This window comes from Portunus trituberculatus, chromosome 20, assembly GCF_017591435.1.
Source record: "Portunus trituberculatus isolate SZX2019 chromosome 20, ASM1759143v1, whole genome shotgun sequence".
NCBI lineage: Eukaryota > Metazoa > Arthropoda > Malacostraca > Decapoda > Portunidae > Portunus > Portunus trituberculatus.
Window position 1 is genome coordinate 4,414,007 of NC_059274.1, and position 23,342 is coordinate 4,437,348.

The window sequence follows — 23,342 nt, forward strand, 5'->3', positions numbered from 1 at the left end:
GGCGTACCGTGGTTGGTGACAGTGCCTCCCCCTTCACTTTACCCAACACCACCGCCAACCAAATATCTTCACATTTCTCAATATTCACACACAAAAAAAATATCTTTCAAAGAAAAAACACACACACACACACACACACACACACACACACACACACGTGGATTTCACGAGCGCAGAGAAAGGGTATTCGCCGCCATCTACTGTTGGTGCTGCTGCTGCTCGAAGTATAATTGGAGCCAGACTGTATGAGCAATTAAATGATATGTGTATATAAACACTATGTTTTGTATAAAAGTTACGTCAATTTTACAGGAAAAAAGTACGCGTCTGACCTGCTCGGAGTAGAAATGGAGTCAGACTGTATAGTATGAGAACGAATGTACTAGCCCGTTCTCACAGTCGAGCCCCTTGGCTGGCCTTGTTTGCTCCCCCTCCCAAAGTTATTGGCAGTCGTCACAATAGGATTGGCGCGGACGTAATTACAAATTATTTTATTAACATTACTACTAGTGTTACATTAACAAAAGACATTTTTCTGAACAGCCAGTTCTCCCTCTGCCGACTGAAGTGAAAAACTCGTGTTAATCTTTCTGATTACACAGCAATGGGAAGTTTTCAGAACTAATCCACCAGATGCCACTGCTGCTACGTGTCCCTTGCTAACATGAGCTAAACTATTGGTGTATTAAATCCCAGACGCATACAGATGCATAGAACATTGATTATGATGATAGTGTTGACATTCTGTATCTACTTTTAAATATCCTGTATGGATAATTTTGGGAGAAGGTAGTCAAAACAGAATTTTTTTTTTTTTTTTGTGATCATCTTGTAATACTGCTATCAATATCTTAAATGCGGCATACTACAAGTCTAAAATCTATTGATTTGGATAATGAAAAAGGTAAAATCTTTGACTGTCCTATATAGCATGCCCCAGCTTACTCAGTAACATCGTGATATATGGGTATAGTTATTTCCGTGGGGATTTTAGCATCGCTTCCATCAAGATCAAGAAGTGGCAAAATAATCGAGCAAAGACTAAGCATATCACTGGATAGTTGTACAGTGAGGAGGGAGAAATAAGAAAACATAAGAACATAAGAAAAGAGGGAAGCTGCAAGAGGCCGCCAGGCCTATACGAAGCACTCCCTGTAGTTTTCCTCCTTTGTCCAACAATGTGTTTATTAAATTAAACAGTTGGCCAGCCCAGGTTGGGTTAGACAGCAACACTTTTACCAGGATACTCAAGTTACCTATTCTTAATTAAAATTGTTGTTTCCATATTGTTCTAGTAAGTTGGTCTGTGTGGTTTGGAGTTTTAAGTGACACGCACATGTTGTTTTCATGTTTACTGTCGACTGGATTAATACACTTCCGATCAAGGGTGTACTCTTTGGGAAATGTGGAGATGACCAAACAAATCTCAATGCCAGTTCACGAGAAAATCAACTTATATACATTTGTTCATGGATAGGGTTTGATTTTGCCTGTGTTACTACTTAGAAGGAATTATGTAGAAAAATATATTATAACGAATTATTGCATCTCTGTGTTTATAGAATGACACTGCAGGTATGTTCTATATTACCCCTGTGAGAGCGAAGGGGACACGTACTGTGCTGCCATCTGGTGACAACCACTAGTTCTGAAAACTCCTCATAGAATTTAGTGTTTTTAATTCACGGCTGGCTACCGTCTCTCTCTCTCTCTCTCTCTCTCTCTCTCTCTCTCTCTCTCTCTCTCTCTCTCTCTCTCTCTCTCTCTCTCTCTCTCTCTCTCTCTCTCTCTCTCTCTCTCTCTCTCTCTCTCTCTCTCCGACAGTCTTGAAACGGTATATCTGTACGTCTGCTTTTCTGTGACATGACGGTCCCAATACTGTCTCTAATATCCCACGTGTGTCGTAGTTACATTTATAACCTTGATAATCAATAACTTTCTTCCCCTAAAAAAATGTTTCACTCAACTTACTAACATCTTCTACACAGGGAAGTGATTCCTGATCCTGGCAACAATAACCATCAACAAGTTCCTCCATCCACGGATGGGATTACGAATTTCACACGGCCCTTGGAAATTTGCTTTTCTTTTGAATTACTTCATTACTCATTTGATACAATGGCCTTGTTAACCATCATTCCCGTATGTCCCTTGAAGACATAACACCACAATTTCAAAACTCTTTAGGGAATGAAACCTTCCACCCCAGACATCCTCTTGATCCACCATCAATTTGACACGTAACCTTTAGTTCTCTAGTACTCTCTATGACAAGATTCGACACCTTAGTTAGTTTTCATGCAGCACATTCCTCCCCCCTCATTCATTCTACCTCTCACTAGACGGGTATCGCAAAATTAAATTTATGAGACCTTGCCACGTCCTGAAGTAGACTAACTGCAGTGTGACCCGTGTTGGCTGTGAACTTGCAGTAATTAGTCTGCGAAATAAAGTGATAACAACATCCCTTTACCCTTACTTACTTTGACTCTGGACCTAGTTCTATTACTACTATCTCTGCCAGGAAGAGGTAACTTAATGTTACTGTTTACCTTACAATTTACGATTCAACATACCTTCACTTCTCCTAACATTCTTCGATGTACCGTCGCGGTGGTCTACGTACCCTGGGAAGTAACACTTCAGTTTCTAAATCTGCGTGAAAAACAATGTCTTGGGGCTCTAGGAGGTATTGTTCCTCTCCACAGAAAGGTTTTGCTTTCTCTTCTGCCCTTTGCAACAGTTGTCCCGTGAAGGGGTCTTTTACCACATAACCGCCACCATTTCCATGTGTGTCGTAGTTACATCTATAGCCTTAACAATTAATAACTTAATACTAATATCTCCGGCACTACAAATTTTGACAGCAGTACGTGGCGGTTCATCGACCATAAGGATGAATCAGTATTTGCTCACTTTTATATCTCTTTATTATTCTTGCAAAACACTACACTGGATGAGGATGTGAATGATTGGCACACTGACTTATGCCCAGTGTGATATGAAAGCAGTTAGTGAAGTAGTGGTAGTGAGTCGTGAGTCGTGACCTCACCTGCCCTCACCAACACGTCTCCGCCCCTCCTGACGCCGCCAGCACCTGTAGCTTGTGTGTGTGTGTGTGTGTGTGTGTGTGTGTGTGTGTGTGTGTGTGTGTGTGTGGGCAACAGGGGGTGCGGGGATGAGGATGATTGAGGATGGTTGCAGGGTGCGACGCCCCCTCCTCTTTATCACACCTGGTGGGGACGCCGAGATTGAAAGTGAGGTGGTGGTGGTCCAGGTGTCTTGATGCCTGTACCTGTAACTCATCACCGCCAGACAGGTATATATAGACAGTGTGTGTGTGTGTGTGTGTGTGTGTGTGTGTGTGTGTGTGTGTGTGTGTGTGTGTGTGCGTGTGTGTGTGTGTGTGTTCCGGCCTTTACACACTCTAGATTTTACAGTATATACATAATTGTGTCGAGCATATCCGTCATAGCAGATATTTGCCTATACTGATATAACACAGATGAAATATGGAACCACATGGACTCTAGGCATCCGAGCTGTGCTGGTGATGGGTACAGTAATGGCTGAGACAGGATTAGGTTAGGTTAGGTTGGATGAAATTTATTCACAATGATGGATCGAGACACATTTGGCAAACCTTATTTAAAATGGAATGTGATCACGAGAGGCGTATGAAGTCCCACCTTATTCCTGTATCGACGTTTCAACACAAGCATATTAATTCATTAACTTTAACTCTCCCCGTGATATTAAAAACACTAGAGTAAATTAATGTAGCCTTTTTAACCATTTAGAAGATAAAACGACAAAAAATAATCTAATTTCTAGCCATTATAATGTCTGGAGAAAGAGGAAGAAAATGTATAAAGTGATTAGTGAATAAGGAAAAGTGTGTTAAAGTAATTAAATCGTGTTATGAAATTAGAGTATGTAATGAGAAGACACCAAAAGCACCAACCCAATGAATGATGGAGTTTAAATGTTTGCTGTAAGTTAGTCTATTTTGGCTCTGTGAATTCAACTTTACTCAAATGAAGGAACAGAAGTATCATTAGTAGTCAGTGTGTTAACTCAGTGGTGATATACGTCTCAATATGCAAAAGACGGTGCTTAATTCGATTTTTGCAATTATGTTTCTTCTTGACTGACTCAAACTAAGCCAGTTCTTCCCCCAAAAGTATGAAGAGGTTGCTACTCTTGTTTTCCTATTGGTTTAGTACATAGAGGGAGGAATAAAGAAGATAATCTAACATTAATCTGCAATTAATGTCATGATATTTAGTAACTTTCCTTAAGAGAAATAAAACAGAAGAGTTAGCCTTTAAAAAAGAAGTCAAAGATAATCTAAACATATTTTGATAGGACAGACTAAAATAACTTACATTTTCCCAAGAGGATTGCTATGAAATACCAGAGGCGGCTTATTATGACGGCTTTTCTCCAATTTTGGGATGGAATCCTTATTAAACTATTTCCGGAATCAGAAAAGCACGCTGGAAAACCCTAACCATTCACACTGGGGGATGTTGAGAGTGATTGGGATGAGATGCTAAAGACTGAGAAAGTGGTAGCTTGTCTTGCCTTCTACATGATGCCAGAGTCCAAACTGTCCTAATCTTCCACGTCACTACATCTTAATTTTGGTTTCTATGGGATATCAGAGCCGTAAAGTTTCTCTTACTATATATTGGCCCCTGTACAGTACAGAATATAAAATCTCTTATGTTGCTACACTACTTGTGACACTGAAGGGTCAGGCAGGTATGATGGGAGGAATGGTCGTGCTCACAAGTGTACTAACAAAAAAACATTAACTTCGACTGCGTTTTGAGGTTTTGTGAATCTTAACTACGAGAAATGGGCGAAGTAACATTTTTTTTTTTAATTACAACGATGTAATGTGTTATTATCAAGGTCACAGATAAACAATGTGGTTCTCAAGAGTGTTTTCCGTTGTTGACACAGAATTCTGATCAAAGTATCGCTACAGTCACCAAAACACTCTTGAAGATCCTTCGTTTATTAACTTTTAAGCGCTGCAGTTCTTTTCTGGTAAAAAAAAAAAATATATGATGTTTTTTTAATCATGAACTATACAATGAAGGAATTGGCAATGAAATTAAAGACCTGAAATAATCTGAAAAGTGGAAACTTTTAAGAATGAATGAAAGTTTCAGTGGGTATTCTGAAAATTGAGGAAAAAACGCAGAATACAGTACAAGTGATAGCAGCGTGTTATTCACATTACAGTCACAGTCCTTCCCATCCTATATGAACTGTACCTGCACGTCTGGCCCCTCGTCACTGTCACTAGTCCTAAGGTAACGTGGCGGAGGAGGAGCGTATCTGCTGTCTCTGTTCTAGCGGCCATCACTGACAAATGGTAAATTACAAGTTATATGAATGAGTTGTGTTGCTTTGGCGGTAATGATTCGAAAAATGTTTAAGTGTGTCTGTGTGTGTGTGTGTGTGTGTGTGTTAACCTCATTTTTTCATTGCATGGGGAAGAATTTTTTAATGTTGAAAATTTGGGAAATAGCGAACATTCTGTCAAAGGAAAATTTGTCTTTGATGTATGTTAGGAGTAAAGGAGGAGGAGGAGGAGGAGGAGGAGGAGGAGGAGGAAGAGGGTGATCTAGGCAATGAACGGCCATTGAGAGGGACGCGGGAAGAGGGGGCGAAACTCCTTTTACAGCGAGTAACTCTTGAGGGAGAGGGAAAATTAGGGAAGGGAGGGCATGACACAACGAGGCGATCCAGCGCCATGACACCTACAGCAACACTTATTACTTTGTTGTGTGTGTGTGTGTGTGTGTGTGTGTGTGTGTGTGTGTGTGTGTGTGTGTGTGCTTGACATCGACACCCTGTATATAATATTACAATCATAACTTTTATAAATATATATGTATGTATATAGACACTTCTTTTCTCATAAGGCTTTATCCTGACTGAAGGAGAAGGAGAAAGAACATGAGTAGGAGTTAGTAGAGTCGTGGAGGAACAGAAGGAGAAATAGCAGCTACACTAGTACGTATCATTCTTATCTATTTGTTGTATCTGTCCGTCCAAAGAGCCACTGCAGGCGCTCTTCTGGCCGCAACACGTCCTTTGCAGCCCTCACTGGCACGACAGCCCCCACGTGAGGCGTCAGTACTCGTGCATCCACCATGGGAACATCATCATAATGCCCTTTGTATTTGCCCCGCACACCTGTTCATTATACCCGCAGGTGACGTGACGAATTACATTTCCTGCGCATTTTATGGAGTTGTGACACGTGATCTGGTTTCATTGCACAGGTGTAGAATCATTGAAGAAGATTCCTGTATATATTTCCGTGTATTCTCGCTCGGTAGTAACCAGACGAAACTTTTCTATTTTTATTTCTTTTTTTCGAGTGAGTATTTTCACCACGAAGTCAGTGCGCATGGGAGGAAGATCAACACCTTAGGGAGAGCTTGTCCTCAGCTTGCGTGGATTATCTGGAGTCCGCGGTAGTGGGGCGGCTGTCCGGCCTGGAGGAGTGGTGGCGGGAGAGGCGGGGGAGCGGCGGCAGCACAGGGGTGGCGGCGGTAACCTGAGGGAGGGGGAGAGGCAGGTGTAGATAGTTTGTTGTTCAGTTTTAATCGTACAGTTATTGTGGAATGGATCAAAATTACTTGTCATATCCTTTAATGTAGTTAGTGAATGTTTTATCTATCTATATGTTCATCTATTTATGGGAGAGAGGAATGCTGTTATTGATCAATTAAAAGATGAAAAGTAATTGGTGTTTTTGAGAGAAGGAATGAATATTTTTTTTTCTATTAATATTATCTTTATTATTATCATTATTATCATTATTACTATTATCATTATCATTACAATTGAACATCAAGTATTCCACAGATCCTTGATGTGATGATAATCATTCACTAGATCGGTATGAATGTTCAAATGCTAAACTCACTCACTCACTCACTGACTCGCTTACTCACCAATTCACTGACTCACTTACTCGCTCACTCATTTATTCACTCACTCACTCGCATTTTTTTTTTTTTTTATTTATACCATGTGGGCTTTTCACGGGAATTTATGGGCTAAAGAGGATACTGTTTAAGGCACCTCCTATCTCAAAGCCCACCCGCTAGGAAACCGTTGCTCCGAATGAGGAAGCCCAGCCTACACTCGGACCGTGGACAGGATTCGAACCCGTGCGCTTGGATACCCCTCGGAGCCCAAAGCGAGCATTGTTCCACTGTACCACGGCTTGAGTACGTCCCTTCTCCCCTCTTCTCCCCTCTCTTTTTTCTCTTTCACTTGTATGTATTCTCTTAATCTTCTTACGCATGACTTCACTTCCTCTCCTTCCTCCTATTCTCCCTGTCTTCCTTTGTCTCTGCATGCCTTACCTGAATAGAGGGAATCTGCCCGGCGGAGGAAGGCACTGATACACCATGGGAGCGGCTTTGCACGGCGCTGGAGGGCTTGAGTATTCCCCCGCGTATGTCCTGACCATTTGTGAGGCGCGGGGGTGCAGCTTCTCCACTGGGTATTCGAGATAGCGTCGAGGTTGGGCGTATCTCCTGCGCAGCCGTGAACAAGGTGGGGATGTCACTGCGCACTTCCACCAGGTTTGCCTCTCTGTCCGTGTCTCCGTCGTCTCTAAAGGGTGGTGGTGACTGAGCGTCTGGTGAGAATCCCCTGAAGGCGTGGAGGAAGGTGTGAGAGGGTGTGGTGATGAGCAAAGAGAGAAACAAAGACAGAAATTAAGATACCCAGACAATAAACCAGCCATACAGCCAGCCAGACAGACAGACCAGAAAAAAAGAATGGAAAATGACAGACCAAGGTATATTAGAACAAGTAATGAGAATAAAGATGAACAAAAAGACAAAACACAAGAAAGCCAGCGGTATCGGAACGGTGCGTGTGAGGGAAGGTCATGTTGCCGAAGGAGACTGAACGTGTAGAGCAGGTATAACAAGGAGCTACTTCAAGCTGCTACTGAAGGAGGGATGACTTTACCTACTTGTCTACTGAGGGTGACTAAAGAATAAACCACCAAATTTGTGTCTTTATGATGATCTAATTTTCTTTACTACCTCCATTGTTTCAAGTAGATTCTTAAAACAATATATGAAGCATTTTAATTTATAATGTTCGTTCTTTTTAAGCATAAAAATCCATTTGAGCTGTATTTAAGACGTGTGTGTGTGTGTGTGTGTGTGTGTGTGTGTGTGTGTGTGTGTGTGTGTGTGTGTGTGTGTGTCGTTTGTGGGGCCTTGAAAATAGCGTCAGTGCATGTGTGTGAAATAAAAGCCACATTCTTGCGATGGTTCATATGAAAAACATTTTAGTTATTCATGAAACATACAAAGTGGTTTAAGAATAGAAGAAAGGAGGAGGAGAAAAGGACGACGAGGAGGAGGAGGAGGAGGAAGAGGAGGAGGAGGAGGAAGAGGAGAAGGAGGAGGAGGAAGAAGAAGAAGAGGGGTACAAAGAAGACATGAAAGGGGGGGGTACTATAAGAAAGGATGGAGTGAGCGTGAGGTGAAGGAGGTATTTTAGAGGGAGAGAGAGAGAGAGAGAGAGAGAGAGAGAGAGAGAGAGAGAGAGAGAGAGAGAGAGAGAGAAAAAAAATTTAGGGCAAGGGAAAAAATGAGAGGGAGAAAGCGATAGGAGGAAGAAAAGATGAAGGAAGGTGCTGGAAGGAAAGATAGATAACAGGCGGGGGAAATTAAGGAAGACACGATAATAGATAGAAGAGAAGGAGGAAGAGGAGAAGGAGAGAGAGAAAAATTATAGAAGACTGGAAGAGGAAAAGGAAGAGGAAGAGGAGGAGGTGGGAGAGAAAAGTGATAGAAAACTGGACGGAAGAGAAAAATAGTGAAGAAGGAAGAGGTATTTGGAACAAGGACGGAGGAAAAAAAATGAGAGAGAGAGAGAGAGAGAGAGAGAGAGAGAGAGAGAGAGAGAGAGAGAGAGAGAACGAGGAAAAATAAGAATGCAGGCAAGGAAATAGGAACGAAAAATAATGATGGTAATGAGACTTGGCAAAAAAAAAAAAAAAAAACTGAAAAATGAAGGATAACGAATGAAAAAAATAGGAAGAGGAAAGAGAAAGAGGAAGAGGAAAAAAGAGGAAGACAAGGAAGAAAAGAAAAAGAAGACGAGAACGACGAAGATGAAATGCAACAACGATATCAACATCAAAAACTGAAAATGAAAGATGAAACAAGAGGAAACAAAAGCAGAAAAAAAAGTGAAGGAGGAGGAGGTAAACGAGGAAGAAAAAAGAGATAGAGTTGGAGCAAGAGGAGGAGAAAGAGGAGGAGGAGGAGGAGGAGGAGGAGGAGGAGGGGATATACTTACGTCTGGGTGGAGGAAGGGGGGAAGCAGGCGATGTCCGCAATGGGATCAGAGAGGTCAGGCAGGAGCTCAAGGGGCACTGGTGTAAGGATGCGCGTTGGTGAACCTCCCACACTCTCCCTGTCGTGTGTGGGAAGTGCTCGTCAGGTTTGGCTGTCTGTTTTATTTTGATCTCTTAATTGTCTATTGAATGATTAACCCCTTCAGTACCATGACGCGTTTCCATATTCATTCTGCTTACTATTTGGTGATTATGCAGCTTCAGAAACTCATGTGGGGGTTTAAAATAGTAAAGACTGTGGCCATTAATTTTCTGACCTCCATAGACCCTTCCTAATGTCAATAAAATGGTCTAATCGTACACAAATCTCAAGGTAAATATATGTCCCATTACTGAATTTTACTGATTTCAAAAGTGGAAGTAAGAATTTTATAAGTGTGTGTATATCTTTTTGTCTATCGGTTCTTTTTTTCCTTCCTGTCTTTTGTATAATTGAATCTATTTTCACCTGATAATTCTTTGCTGTATGTTGTTTTAATTGAAGTATATTAATATTACACGTAAAAGTAAGAATATTATAAGTCTGTATGTTTTTTCCCCATCGCTAATCTTCTTTTCTTTTATATTTCTAGTATTTTTCAATGCGTTTTCTTTTTCTTTGAGTGTGTTTCTGCGATGCTTATGACTAAATCTTTACCTCCTGCGTTCATCATGATTAATATTGCATTTTTGCGGCAATTTTTCTAGGCCAGCTAATTTACGAGACAGTAAAGCTATAATGAAATTTTCAAGGAACACACGAAGGTAGTGGTGGTGGTGGTGGTGGTGGTGATGGTGTTGATAAACTTGTCACTAATAGATTATAATGATGTGTGTGGTAGTACTCATACGGAAAGTGAGATTAATAGCTGTGACTGTGATGATAATAATGGCGACAACAGATCCGAGGGTTATAGTAACGGTAGAGAAAGTGACAACGCTAACGATGAGAAAAGTAGCAACAATAACGATATTAATGATGGAAATATTAAGAACGATAACAAGTAAATGACAATGCCACACGTGATCTTAGAAACGAAGACAATAAAAGTAGCAATTATAAGGATGGTGATGATGGTGACGATGATAGCAATGCTACTAATAATACTAATACTAATAATAATGAATGAAAATGACACACGTAATATTAGAAACGAAAGCAAATTATAATAGAACAAACAGACGGTAAAGAACTACTAAGAAAAAAAAAGAACAGGTGAATAACAAAATAAAAAGAATAAAAACTCCGACGAAAATAGCAAGGGCAAGTAAATAGAGTGAAGACGGAAGGGTGACAGGAACACACGAAGGTGGTGGTGGTGATGGTGGTGGTGATGGTGGTGGTGATGGTGGTGGTGGTGATGGTGTTGATGAACTTGGCACTAATTGATTATAATGATGTGTGTGGTAGTACTAATACGGAAAGTGAGATTAGTAGCTGTGACTGTGATGATAATAATAGCGATAAGAGATCCGAGGGTGATATTAACGGTAGTGAAAGATATAAAGACAGCCTTGGCACTCACTCTATGGGCGAGGGGCACTGCACTGCGCTATCCTGTGCCTCTGCTGATGTGGCGGCGTCCTTTGGCATGGTGTCTACCCACCAAGAATTTCGCCGCACCGCCAGGATTGGGTAGGACTGAAATGAATGCTCAATTACACACATACATACACACTTTACTTCTTATCTTAGGGTCGCATTCTTAAACAATTCTTCACCTCTATTATTTCAAAAGGGTTTATTTAAGTTTACACGAGTCTTCAAAGTGTTTTTACTGTTCTAGAGGGCAGATTGACAAGATTTTTACATTATTACCTGGAGAAACACACCTGAAAACCCGCTAATCATCTACATGGCCTTGGAAAATAATCGTGGTGAGAAAGCGAAGCGTTTATAAATACTGAAGTTACACCAGTATTCTGAAACGCTTTGCTCTCTCACCACCACTGTCTTCAAAGGCCACACAGATAGTTAGCCGGGGTCTCAAGATTGTTTCTCCGGTTAATAATGTCGAAATTGTGTTTGCCTTTCACCAGAGTTGTAAAAAAAAAGGCCTTAAAAACTCGTGTCACTTCGTCTAGGGCCTTTTCAAAGAAGTCGAGATGCGGTGCTGAAGTGTTTTCGTATACAACCCTTATATGCGTTTTCTTTACCCTTTTCCTTCCCTTTTCCTCCTCCCTTTCCTTTATTTCTCCTGCTCATTCTCCTTTTCTTCTCATCTTTCTCCTTTAGCTAGCCTTCCTCTTCCTCATTCTCCTTTCTTCCTTTTCCTTCTCTTTCTCCTTTCCCCTTTTTCTCATTCTCTTGTAACTATTTTCATTTCCCTTCCCTCCTCATCCTCCTTTTATCATCTTTTACTCTTTCTCATATTCCTTTTCTCTCTGCTCTTACACAAATATAACAACAAACATGAAGAAAATCAATAAGAGGACAGTAGTAATAGATCAGTAATATAGAGCCGCACTAAGAGATAAACACGATATAAAAAGTTGTATTCCTCTATGATCCATAAAAGAAAACGATGTATTGAAGGGAACACGAAAGCAAAACAGGTATTGGTGTTGAAGGGGAAAGTGTAAGTGAGTTTAGAGTGTAAAGGTGAGAGTGGGAGTTACCTGATTAGGCGCCGGGTAGGCAGTGTGCAGTGGAGACGCGGCTGAGTAACTGAAGCTGCTCTCTAGTTCACAAAGTTGCTGTTCTGAAATCACAAGCTGTTTGGCTTTCTCGTCTCGACTGATCTGTTGAAGGAAATTATTATCGTTATTTATCTTGTGTGTGTGTGTGTGTGTGTGTGTGTGTGTGTGTGTGTGTGTGTGTGTGTGTGTGTGTGTGTGTGTGTGTGTGTGTGTGTGACAACAAGAAATAGAAAAAAAAGGCCCACTTGGTTGCCAGTTCCCTAAAAGGTCAAGTGTGAGTTATCCAAAATTCAGGGACAAATGTCTTGAAACTTTCCTCTTAAAAGAAGTCAAGTCGTAGGAAGATGGAAATACAGAAGCAGGCAGGGATCTCCAGAGTTGTGTGTGTGTGTGTGTGTGTGTGTGTGTGTGTGTGTGTGTGTGTGTGTGTGTGTGTCTTTTATCGTTCTCATGTTCTATTTATTTTTTTGTGTGTTCAATGTATGGGTAATTTATTGGACTATGCTTGTTATTTCAATGATATATGCTATGCCCATTATTTTGTGGTATATGTAATATCTATCTATCTATGTGTCTATCTATCTGTGTTTTGTTTATCATTATGTCCCATTACGTCTTTCCTTCCTTCCTAAGTTAAGCTCACCGGTATTATTTTGAGATTCATTGGTCGTGTTTTTCGTTATACAAGAAAGAACCAGAAGAAGGAGAGGAAATGTAGGTTTTGTTTTATCGTTATGTTTAATGAATTCTTCTCTTCCCCTCTAAGTGCGCGAGTATTGTTAGATGCTATGGTCGTGTTTGTTGTACACAGGAAGGAACCCAAAGAAGGAAAAAATTAATGATTAAAACAACATACAGCAAAATTGTAGGATAAACGTAAGTCTTTTTCAGGTTTGCATATTATGAGATTATACTCGTGGAAGTTCCCGTGAGAAGCGAAGCGTTCCCACCCTTCCCCTTGCTCTGTTTAGTACTTTTACCACCGGAAGAGAAGACTTACATGTGAACTCTCACGCATAAAGAGACTAGTGTGAAAAACAAATAAAACAAAAAGCAAAATAAACACTTCCCACAACATACCAAAAGAAGACAGGAGAGCATTGCAAAAACCGAACAGACACACAGATACACAGGCATCACATACGTAGGGTACATACATATAGTCAAGGCCAAAGGATGTATATATAATCATTTCTGTCTTTCTCTCTATTCTGTTAATTTCTCTCATAGTTTTGCCTTTAGTTCCTCTTTTTTGTCATATCTTTTTCTTTTCTCCATTTCACCTTTTCCTTTGAGTCAAGAGTTGGCGATATGTAGGCACGAGTTAACAGTTGTCACTATCCGTTGTATCATCCTCTGTCACTCCTATCCTATGCAGTTTAAACGCTATTCTATCCCTCCATTCCATCAATTCCTTCACAATGATTAGATATATTTTTGGTCACATGTTCCTCTATTCCCTTCATTATCTCTCAGCTTTGCCTTCCCCTTTAGTTAACTTTAGAAGTCTCGCACGCACACCACACTTACCTTTCTGGCCAGGACGAAGAGTGTTATCCCAAGACCGACCATGAGGAACCCCACTACCAGGAAAGCCGGGCCGATCATCCTCATCTGGGACACGCTAGCCAGGTGTTCTTCAGGGCCCTTCTTATCTTTCCCTTCTGATCCTTCCTCGTCTGCCTAAAGAAGGGATAAACAGCACACATCAACCTCTGTATTCCTTCTCTTATCCATATAATTCATAGTCATTAAGATTCTACCACTATTACTACTACTACTGTTTTTGCTACTGCTGTTGCTATTACTGCTACTGTTATTACTATTCACCTCCAGGACGTCTGTTTCCATTCCTTACTTCACTTGTCTTCCTTGATTAATTAAGATTTTTCCTTACGAATTTTTGATGCGATAAAGCTGTTACTTTTTATATACTACTACTACTACTACTACTACTACTACTACTACTACTACTACTACTACTACTACTACTACTACAACAAGTACTACTACTGCTGCTGCTGTTACTATTACTACTACTGCTACTACTACTACTACTACTACTACTACTACTACTACTACTACTACTACTACCACCGACACTCACGCCAAGAGTAACGCTGTAGCTGACGTAGGAGAGCACTACGCCAGCCAGCATGAAGAACACGCCGAACACACACAAGGTCACGTGACAGTTGGAGGCCAAGGACACTCCCTGGATGCTGAGTCCACCGCCCTCCACCTTCTCCACCTGACCAAGAAAACGTGGATCAGATTATCAAGTGGACCTTTAACCTTTTGTTCTGTGGAGTGGATTTTTATTCTACTTGTTCATTTGTTCATTTATTTATTTACAAGGACCCGATAACAAGAAGAAGAAGAAGAAGAAAGAGGTTTAAAAGATGCCAATTGAAATGCATCACTTCTCTTCTATTTACAATCTGCAGAAAGTGTGGTAGTTGTCGTAAAACAGGGGTAGCATGGAGACACCTGAGTCCATTATGAAAGTGTATTTACGGTAGCACAATACACAACAAGTGTAAACCGAGCGAAACGAGAGGCAGGAGGCGTTGCGTGTCGCCTGAGGCAGCGGCGAGCGAGGACTGAGGGGAAAGACGTGACGTCAGACAGAAAGGGAGTATGGGAAAAACAAAGGACTTGCCAACATAAAAGCACTGTTTAATTTTTTCAATAATAAGCACCCACAGAAACGATGCGTAAAGTTTTTATAACCATCAAATCAACGTTAGTGAAGAAAAGAATAGATTTCGCTTTATTTCTGCCAGTTTAACCCCTTCACTACTGGGACACATTTTTACCTTGAAATTTGTGTACGATTAGACCATTTTATAGACAATAGGAAGGGTTTATGGAGGTCAGAAGATTAATGGCCACTGTCTTCACTATTTTAATCTCCACATATGTTTCTAAAGCTGTATAAAATCATCAAATAGTAAAAAGAATGAATATGGAAATGCGTCATGGTACTCAGAGGGTCAAAGATTGGATGCAGGTGTAGAACAAGTAAAGATGTCTCGGGGTGATTGGTAATTAAGGAAAAGTGTACCTAGTAGCAGTCAGAGAGTTGAACACCAGGGATCAAGTGTAACAAATAATTATTTAGGTAAAAGAGAGAATTTCCTCCCATTCATCTTCTTCCATCATCCTTCTCAGCAAATCTTACTTAATCTTCTCCCTTCATCTCAACTTCAGCATGCGTCGATTATCCATACTAATTTCTCTCTCTCTCTCTCTCTCTCTCTCTCTCTCTCTCTCTCTCTCTCTCTCTCTCTCTCTCTCTCTCTCTCTCTCTCTCTCTCTCTCTCTCTCTCTCTCTCTCTCTCTCTCCCTCTCTCTCTCTTTGTAATTTTCCCTAAGGTTCATTTCACCTGCCTTTCATCTCATCACCCTGGGAACCCGTCTATCTCCACTCTCTTGCATTTATTCCTCTCCCTTGCATCAAACATCCGGTTCTCCCTTCTGCCTTCATTTCTCCCCTTACTAATACTTCTTCCTGTCAATCATTCACCAGATAGGTATAAAATAACATATGTCCCTTGCTTCTTTATAATAATTATCTTTTTCTCTATAACTTTCCCTTATTGTTAAATCTTCTGTATTTTGGAACCGAGGAAAGAATAGAAGGGTTGAGGATTGAGATACAAGCCCCTAGAGCAAATGGGGACGGTGATACGCATACAATATACAACGCACACACACACACACACACACACACACACACACACACACACACACACACAAGATCGCATAGTAAGAAACTGGGGAAGGGAAGATGTCTGAGGGATGTTAAATAATATAGTTTCCCGCAAAGATGTGTTGAGACTTGGAACAGTTTGAGTGAGAAATGGTGTCAGCAACGAGTGTGTATAGTTACAACTAGGTAAATACAACTAGGCAAATAAATTCACACATACACACACACACACACACACACACACACACACACACACACACACACACACACACACACACACACACACACACACACACACACACACACACACACGTACCTGCAGCTTCTCAATCACCAGGTCAGCCGTGGAAGGCCTGCGGGACACGGGGGTTTCCGGCACAGACAGGTAGGTCACGCTGCTTACTTCCACAGGGTCAGGTAGGCGGCGTGCACTGCCCAAATGCTGCCCACCTGCGCCCACCGTCTGCCCGCCACCCCGCACCTCCACCGAGCACTCTGCGGACGCCCCCTCGCTCGCAAGGTCCTGGGATTTGTTTGGGGTGGACGCCCGGAGCTGTTGGGGAAAGAAGGGACGCTGTATTGATTCATTGGTGGCGTATTTTTTTTTTTTTCCCTTGCTTCTCTTTTTTTTCCTACCATTTTTCTTTTTTTTTGTTTTCCCCTTGCCATTTTCTCTCTCTCTCTCTCTCTCTCTCTCTCTCTCTCTCTCTCTCTCTCTCTCTCTCTCTCCTTATTTTGCTTCCCCCCTGTCTTTCTCTTTTTTTGTGTTAACTTCTTTCCTTTTTTTTTTTTTTTTGTTTCTCCTGCCTTTCTCCTTTTTTGTTTCTCTATGCCTACCCTGTCTCTCTCTCTCTCTCTCTCTTTTTCTTCCTCATGCCTCTCTCCATTTATTTTGAGGTTCTCCCTGCCTTTCTTTTTATTTTGAATTTCTCCTTAACTCTCTCTTTTTTTTTCTTTTATAAGTGGAAGAACTGTTGATTTTGGTTCAGTCCCTCCTTTTTTTCCATATTTAGGTATTTTTGGTATTATTTTCTTTTTTTTCTTTTTCAGGGAGAGCCTCTTTGGTGTTGATTTATTGCGAGCCTCTATTTTTTTTCTCTTTTTTCGTTTTCTCTTTCTCTTTTTTTTATCAATATGGAAGGTTTTTGGCTTTTGTCACTTTTTTTCTCCTTTTGATTCTTATTTTTTTTTTTTATTGAGAGACTATTCTGTTCATTTATTTTGAGGAACTATTTTTTTTTTTTTGTCCCTTTTCCTCATTTTTCTCTTTCTGTATTTTGGTTTCGTTGGTTTTGTTTTTATGTTTTCCTTTATCCTTTCTTTTTAATATTTTGGATTGTATTTTTTCTGGCTTTTGTCCCCTCTTTCCATTCAGTGATTGTTGCTTTTTCTGCCGCCCACTTCCTCGCACTCTCTCTCTCTCTCTCTCTCTCTCTCTCTCTCTCTCTCTCTCTCTCTCTCTCTCTCTCTCTCTCACATGCGTGTTATTATTTTTTTTTATTGTTTGTTTGTTTACTGAGACGCGCTTATAGTATTTTAACCCCTTCAATACAATGGCGCGTTTCCATATTCATTCTGGTTACTATTTGGTGATTTTATACAGCTTCAGGAACTCATGTGGGGAATTGAAATGGTGAAGATTGTTCCTATTCATCTTCTGACCTCCATAGACCCTTCCTAATGTAAATAAAATGGTCTAATCGTACACAAATCTCAAGGTAAAAATGTCTACCAATATTGAAGGGGTTCAAGTTCTCTTTTTCTTTTAAGACGTTTATTCTTATTTTCATGTAGCCTGTCTGTTTACTTGTTTTTATTATTTATTTTCTCGATTCCTTGGTTTACTGGAATATATTTATTATTTCTATACACTATTTTGTGCATTTGTCTGTTATTTGTACGTGCGTTCTTTGGCTGACCTCATTATTCGTTTCTATTGATTTAATTATTTATTCCCGTCATGAATCAAAGACCAGTGTATCATGAAAACCACAAGTTAACCTTTTCAATCTCCGCTCTGCAGTGTTTTGGCTTCTCACTTTGTGCGTAAGATTATATATAAAAAAAAAATAGTACCTTAAAATCAGGACCTCGTAAAATAAATAGAAACATAGATAACGATCACAGTGAAAAAAAAATTATACCTCTCCACATACACACATACATACACTTTATACACACTACATTCACACAGTACTTAAGGAGAAACTTTACTTCTTCTCTACACCGAGTTACGTACTTTTCTGAAGCACACACGTCACGACACTATGTTTATAAAGTTTCAGGAAAATCTTTGTTCGTGAGTCGCCTTCATTTATCATTCATTGCCATTGACTGTTTGACTCCTTGCCTTCCTTACTACTAGACACGCAAGCCATAATACTATAGTAGTAGTAGTAGTAGTAGTAGTAGTAGTAGTAGTTATTGTTGTCGTTGTATTAAGAGGAGGAACAAAGAGGAATACATAGAAAAGAAAGAAAAGAGCAAGGTATCTCTCAGTCTAAAACGCAGGAATATCATGATGTCTTCTGGTAAACTGTGCGTGTCATAAGACTGGTGGAAGAATGAGGAAGAGAAGGAAGTCGGAAGAGCAACAGAAGTAAGAGAAAGAGGAAGAAGCGTAAGAAGAATACAAATAACAACAACAACAACAAGAAAAGAAGAAGAAATGAAAAAAAAGTTGGCTGAAGATGATATAAGAAGAAGAAAAGAAGATAAAGAAGAAGAGAGAAGAATTGGAAGGAAAGAAAAATAAAATAGGGTCGCAGTAACATCACAAGCATCACTTACAAAAAAAAAAAAAGAATACAATGAGGAAGAAAAACGCAGAAAAAGAGGAAAAACAATATAAGAGAGAAACAGACTGCAATTAAGAGGAGGAGAACCGATATATAACTGTAACACCTTCATTACTTCCTGTCACCTGTACATCACTTGTGTCTCACCTGCGTCTTATCTACCTCACCTGTCTGCCGTCACACACACACACACACACACACACACACACACACACACACACACACACACACACACACACACACACACACACAAAGATGACGTTTCCACACTTGTACATCTTGACACACTATTCAGTACGTATAATCATCGTCTTATCTTTATTTTCGTTTTATTTATTTTATCTATTCATTTCTTAATCTGCGTGTTAATTTTAATTTTCAGTTATCATTACTTTTAGCGATTATGAGTATAGGGATTTTTAATATGAGGACGGACACACACACACACACACACACACACACACACACACACACACACACTCTCTCTCTCTCTCTCTCTCTCTCTAACCATGCGTCACCCTCCCTCTCTCGCTTTGTCAACAGATTAAGGCCCCAGACTCCCGATAAGGACTGAGTGGGTATGAGGGACTTTAGTGAGTCTGTACACAAGGGACTCCACAAAGAGGGCCTAGTCTCCGTATTATTTGCGTCTGAGTGTCTGATTTTCCCTCTATGAAGGACGCGTCTGGGGTTGAATAGAAGCCTCTGTCTTTACCTACATCTGTCTTTTGATATTTTGGTCAACTCGTAGTTTTGATACGTCCTCCTAAGATCGATGGAAGAATAGATAGAGGAATATATAGATAGGTAGATAGGCAGACAGACAGACAGACAAGTAGATAAACAGATAGATCGATAAATAAACAGAGGGGTAGATAGATAGATAGACAGTCAGGTAGATAGATAAATAAATAGATAAATAGATGGATAGGTAGACAAACAGATATATAGATACGCAGATAGACAGATGAACCAGCAGATAAACAGATTAACAGATAAATAAATAAATACACAGGTAAATAGATAGATAGATAGATAGATAGATACATAGATAAATAAATATTTGGATAGATAGATAGACGGATATATAGATAAGCAAATTACCAGACAGATAAGCAGCTACACAGGTAGATAGATAAATAAATGGACAGGTAGATAAATAGACAAATAGATAGATCACGTAGATACAAATTCGAGTCAAATCAAAAGCTTACCATTCTTGTAAAATATCGTCAAGCTGCACGAAAAATATACGAAAAATATCCACAAGCTTCCCATCAGCCTTGTCTCTGGTGGGCGGAGCTAGTCTCTGTAAAGGCGTTACTCTAAATCTCTGCCTACGTCATTGAATGGGCGGGGAGCGAGCGACAGAACCTCCACAGACCGAGGCGGATCATCAAAGCATTACAGAAGAGGCTCATATTCAGAAACGCTTTGCTCTTCACCGCGATTATTTTCCAAGGCCACAGCGGGGATTTTCAAGAATGGTTATCCAATGAATACTGCAGAAGTTTTGTCAATCTGCCTCTACAACTGTATAAATAGCTTGAAAACTCGTGAAAATTTAAATAAAGGCTTTTGAAATAATGGAGGTGAAGCGCATAAGTGTTTAAGAATACAAGAGAGTCCACAAAAATAACCTGGCGTTGTAAGGAAATAGTATAGATGGGTAATGATGATGAGTAGGTGGTTCTCTAGTTGATGAAATGGTAAAAGCTTTGATGTTAGTTATTTTGTGTTCCTTTTATGTTATTTCGTGTTCTTCGTCTTTTTATGTACGTGTTTTTTTGTGTTTTGTATGTACATCAGAAAGAGAGAGAGAGAGAGAGAGAGAGAGAGAGAGATTGAAATGTCGCCTTAAAGAGAAGTGACCTACCGAAAAGTATCATTTTACGTAATACACAAAATTTGACCTTGAACTTTATTTCTCTCTCTCTCTCTCTCTCTCTCTCTCTCTCTCTCTCTCTCTCTCTCTCTCTCTCCCTTCATTTTCATTATATTCCAGCAAACAAAAACCCAAAAAATAAATAAATTAGAGCTATAGAATATAATGAGCGTTGCGTGTCATGAAGAGACTCACCCGTGTCCCAGTGCTCTCCATGTCCACTAATCTGTCCCAAGGAGAGGTTCGGGATAGTGAATCATGGTGATGAGAGAGCAAGGCGTCATCACCATCACCACCGTCACCACCACTAACACGCCTGCAGGGAGTGGAGGAGGAGGACGAGGCGGTGATAGTGATGATCGGGTCAGTTTGCGTGCCCACGGATCGGAAGGGGCTGGCCAAATATCTGTGCGCCATTACGGGGTTGTTCCAGCGGGAGTCGATTGTGTTGGTGCGTATCCAGGACCTTACGGCGTCACTAGCGTTGCGTCCCTGGGATCCGTACACTGGCATGAGAGGCACGAGGAGAGTCACTTTATCCCCATCTCTCCTCGCTACAGATTTTAAGAGGCGATGTCTGATGGTGTCGTTGTTCCACCCACTGCTGGTCGCTGCATTAGCCTCCTGCTGTTCCTCACTCCCGCTGGCAGTGTCCTCGGTGGTGCTGCTCTTGTCGTCGCTCAGGTCTTGTGATGATTTAGTCTGTCGTAGGGCGTAAAGTTCCTCCCCCGGGGCGTCTGTGTCCCCGGGATGCACAACGATCTTGGGCAAGTCAATGCTCAAGGATCTGTTTAGCGGCCCAAAGGTTTTCACAACGCTGTTTTCCCTCACGCGGTCCTGAACCTTCCGTCGCCGAAGGAAGTTCTTGCCGTGGTATTGCCGGGGGCGGGGGCGGCGTGGAGACATACAGGGTGCGTTAAAGGAGTAAGTGAGGGAATGCGAGGACTGACGGAGACAGAGGAATGAGTCACAATAACCAGAGAATGATTAAGCTCCGTAATAGCCTAATAAATTCTCTCATAAACCGTCAGGGATCGTTTCGTTCAGGCGAGGCGGTCGGCAGCCGACAACAAAGGGAAGGAGGTTTGATGGGGCGGGGGCCCTAGGGATTCGAGGCCTCAGCCGGGCAGTTTATCCTTTTTTAATCAAAACGTTAAGCTCGTGATGCACCGTCCATAACAACACAGATGGCCTCACAGCACACCACGGGTAGTTTTTCCTCTTTGTTATATTCCTCTTTCGAAAATACGTTGTTTTTTTTTTAAACAAACCCAGTGCAAGTGTGGTGAATGAACCCTCAGCCTCTTGGTCTCGGGCTGAACTGGTGACCGATCGCCTGACATATACCTCGGCGGCTTGGAAATGTTACTGTCCGACGTCACTAGAAACAAAAGCCAATCACGACCAAGGGAAGCTGATGACGTTTCTTATTGCCTAAATATTTCACGAGTCTCTTCTTCGCCGGCCAGGGGCACAGCGCATCAAAATAAACATGAGCGACTCGCAGTCACGGGCGGCTCAGTCGATCATAGGGAGGTTGGTCGTTTGCCTTGGTCCTGTTAGAAATAGCTTCTTAGAAAAGGTCACTGAGAACTGTGCTGCTTTGTTCTCAATAACACGTCTCATGAAATATTCGCGAGCGTATTCTGCTTTACCTAGGGAAGCTGCTATTTTTATCCCTATTCCTCTACTGCGCACTTTTCACTTTTCTTAACTGGCCAGATGTCACTCTCGCTGTAATGTCACCTCTTAAGAGCACAAGACAGACAGACCCGTGACGTTTCGCTATTGTATTGGAGAACTGTAAGACTTTATCGTGTTTGTTTCTCTCTTTACGTGATGTGCAGGACGCGGAGAGAAATTTGGATGGGGTTTTCCAGTGACGATCTCAAAATATAAAGAAATACTTTAGAGTTTGCTAGTCATGAGGTGAAGGAATAGAGGGCGAGTCTTGGTGATTTTATGAACGCAAGAGAGATGAAAGAGGGATGCGAGGACGGGGAGATATTAATAGATATTAACGAGCTCTACATTAAAGATAAGAAATAGAAGCACAGGAATTATTACCATGTTTGCTTCCGATAAAGAGGTGAAATGAAAATAGAAGAATATCTCACTGTGTATTCTGACGATGAAAATGAAATGGAAACAAGAATACAAAAAATACCAATGAATTTACGATAAAGATATAATGAATGTGCAGAAAATTACAATCAGATTTGCTGAGGTGAAATGGAAATAAAGGATTATCTTACAGAATCTGTCAGCGATAGAGACGACGTAGAAATAATAGGAAAGAGAAATGTTGCCGATTTTGCGAGAAAAAGATGAGATGGAAATGCAGGAAAATCTTACCGAGTTTGGTGGCGATAAATTCCGCAATGAGACCAATTGAGGGCTGTTCGTATAATGTGTAAAATGGAGATCATGGCGAGTTAACGGGCGGAGGAATGTTGACTTGCCCGTGTAGAGAAAAATGAAAACGTTTGTCTATAAAAGAATGTTTGTGTCAGGACCTTCAGGGCTTATCCTCTTGCACACTTTCTGGGGGAGTTACAGGTTGAGCGTGGAGTGGAAAGCCATGTAGGTGCAGGACTTATGAATAGAGGAAAGCTTTTACAAGTAGTGAAAGAACCGCTGGTGTGAGGTGAACCAGCAGGGAAAGATAAGTTAGTGTTTATAAAGTGTTATTTATATCCGTTTAGCCTTACAAGTCTCTGTAGTGTGAGTTTTCTTTCCCTTCAATAAAGTGCGTTTGAAATATCTATAGGTGATTTGCATAATAGCACATATGACAGGGTTACTGGTTTTCGTAATGGAGATGATGAGTGATGTAACGGTATTATGTAGAGTGAGAGAGGAGTGTTGTATTGATTCCCTTTCGTGGTGTGACGCACGAAACAC

The 23,342-nt window shown here is 40.9% G+C and overlaps 1 protein-coding gene across 1 annotated transcript; it reads right to left on the bottom strand.

Moving 5' to 3' along the window:
• Positions 1-4,676: 4,676 nt before the first annotated feature.
• On the bottom strand, positions 4,677-21,692 carry LOC123506491. Its single transcript, XM_045258622.1, has 9 exons — positions 20,610-21,692; positions 16,072-16,308; positions 14,148-14,291; positions 13,571-13,723; positions 12,020-12,142; positions 10,927-11,042; positions 9,364-9,480; positions 7,401-7,692; positions 4,677-6,583 (listed from the first exon to the last, which is right to left on the bottom strand). The coding sequence occupies exons 1-9, from the start codon at positions 21,342-21,344 to the stop codon at positions 6,485-6,487; spliced, it is 2,016 nt and encodes a 671-aa protein (XP_045114557.1). The 5' UTR covers positions 21,345-21,692; the 3' UTR covers positions 4,677-6,484.
• Between the last annotated feature and the right edge of the window lie 1,650 nt (positions 21,693-23,342).

Bases quoted from the DNA above. Each gene is read 5' to 3' on its own strand.
- LOC123506491 (XM_045258622.1), bottom strand. From the start codon at position 21,344: ATGTCTCCACGCCGCCCCCGCCCCCGGCAATACCACGGCAAGAACTTC. The intron at 7,693-9,363 runs GTAAGTATATCC...CCACGCCTTCAG, and splicing joins CCCCCTTCCTCCACCCAGAC to GGGATTCTCACCAGACGCTC. The intron at 6,584-7,400 runs GTAAGGCATGCA...CCCCTCCCTCAG, and splicing joins GGCAGATTCCCTCTATTCAG to GTTACCGCCGCCACCCCTGT.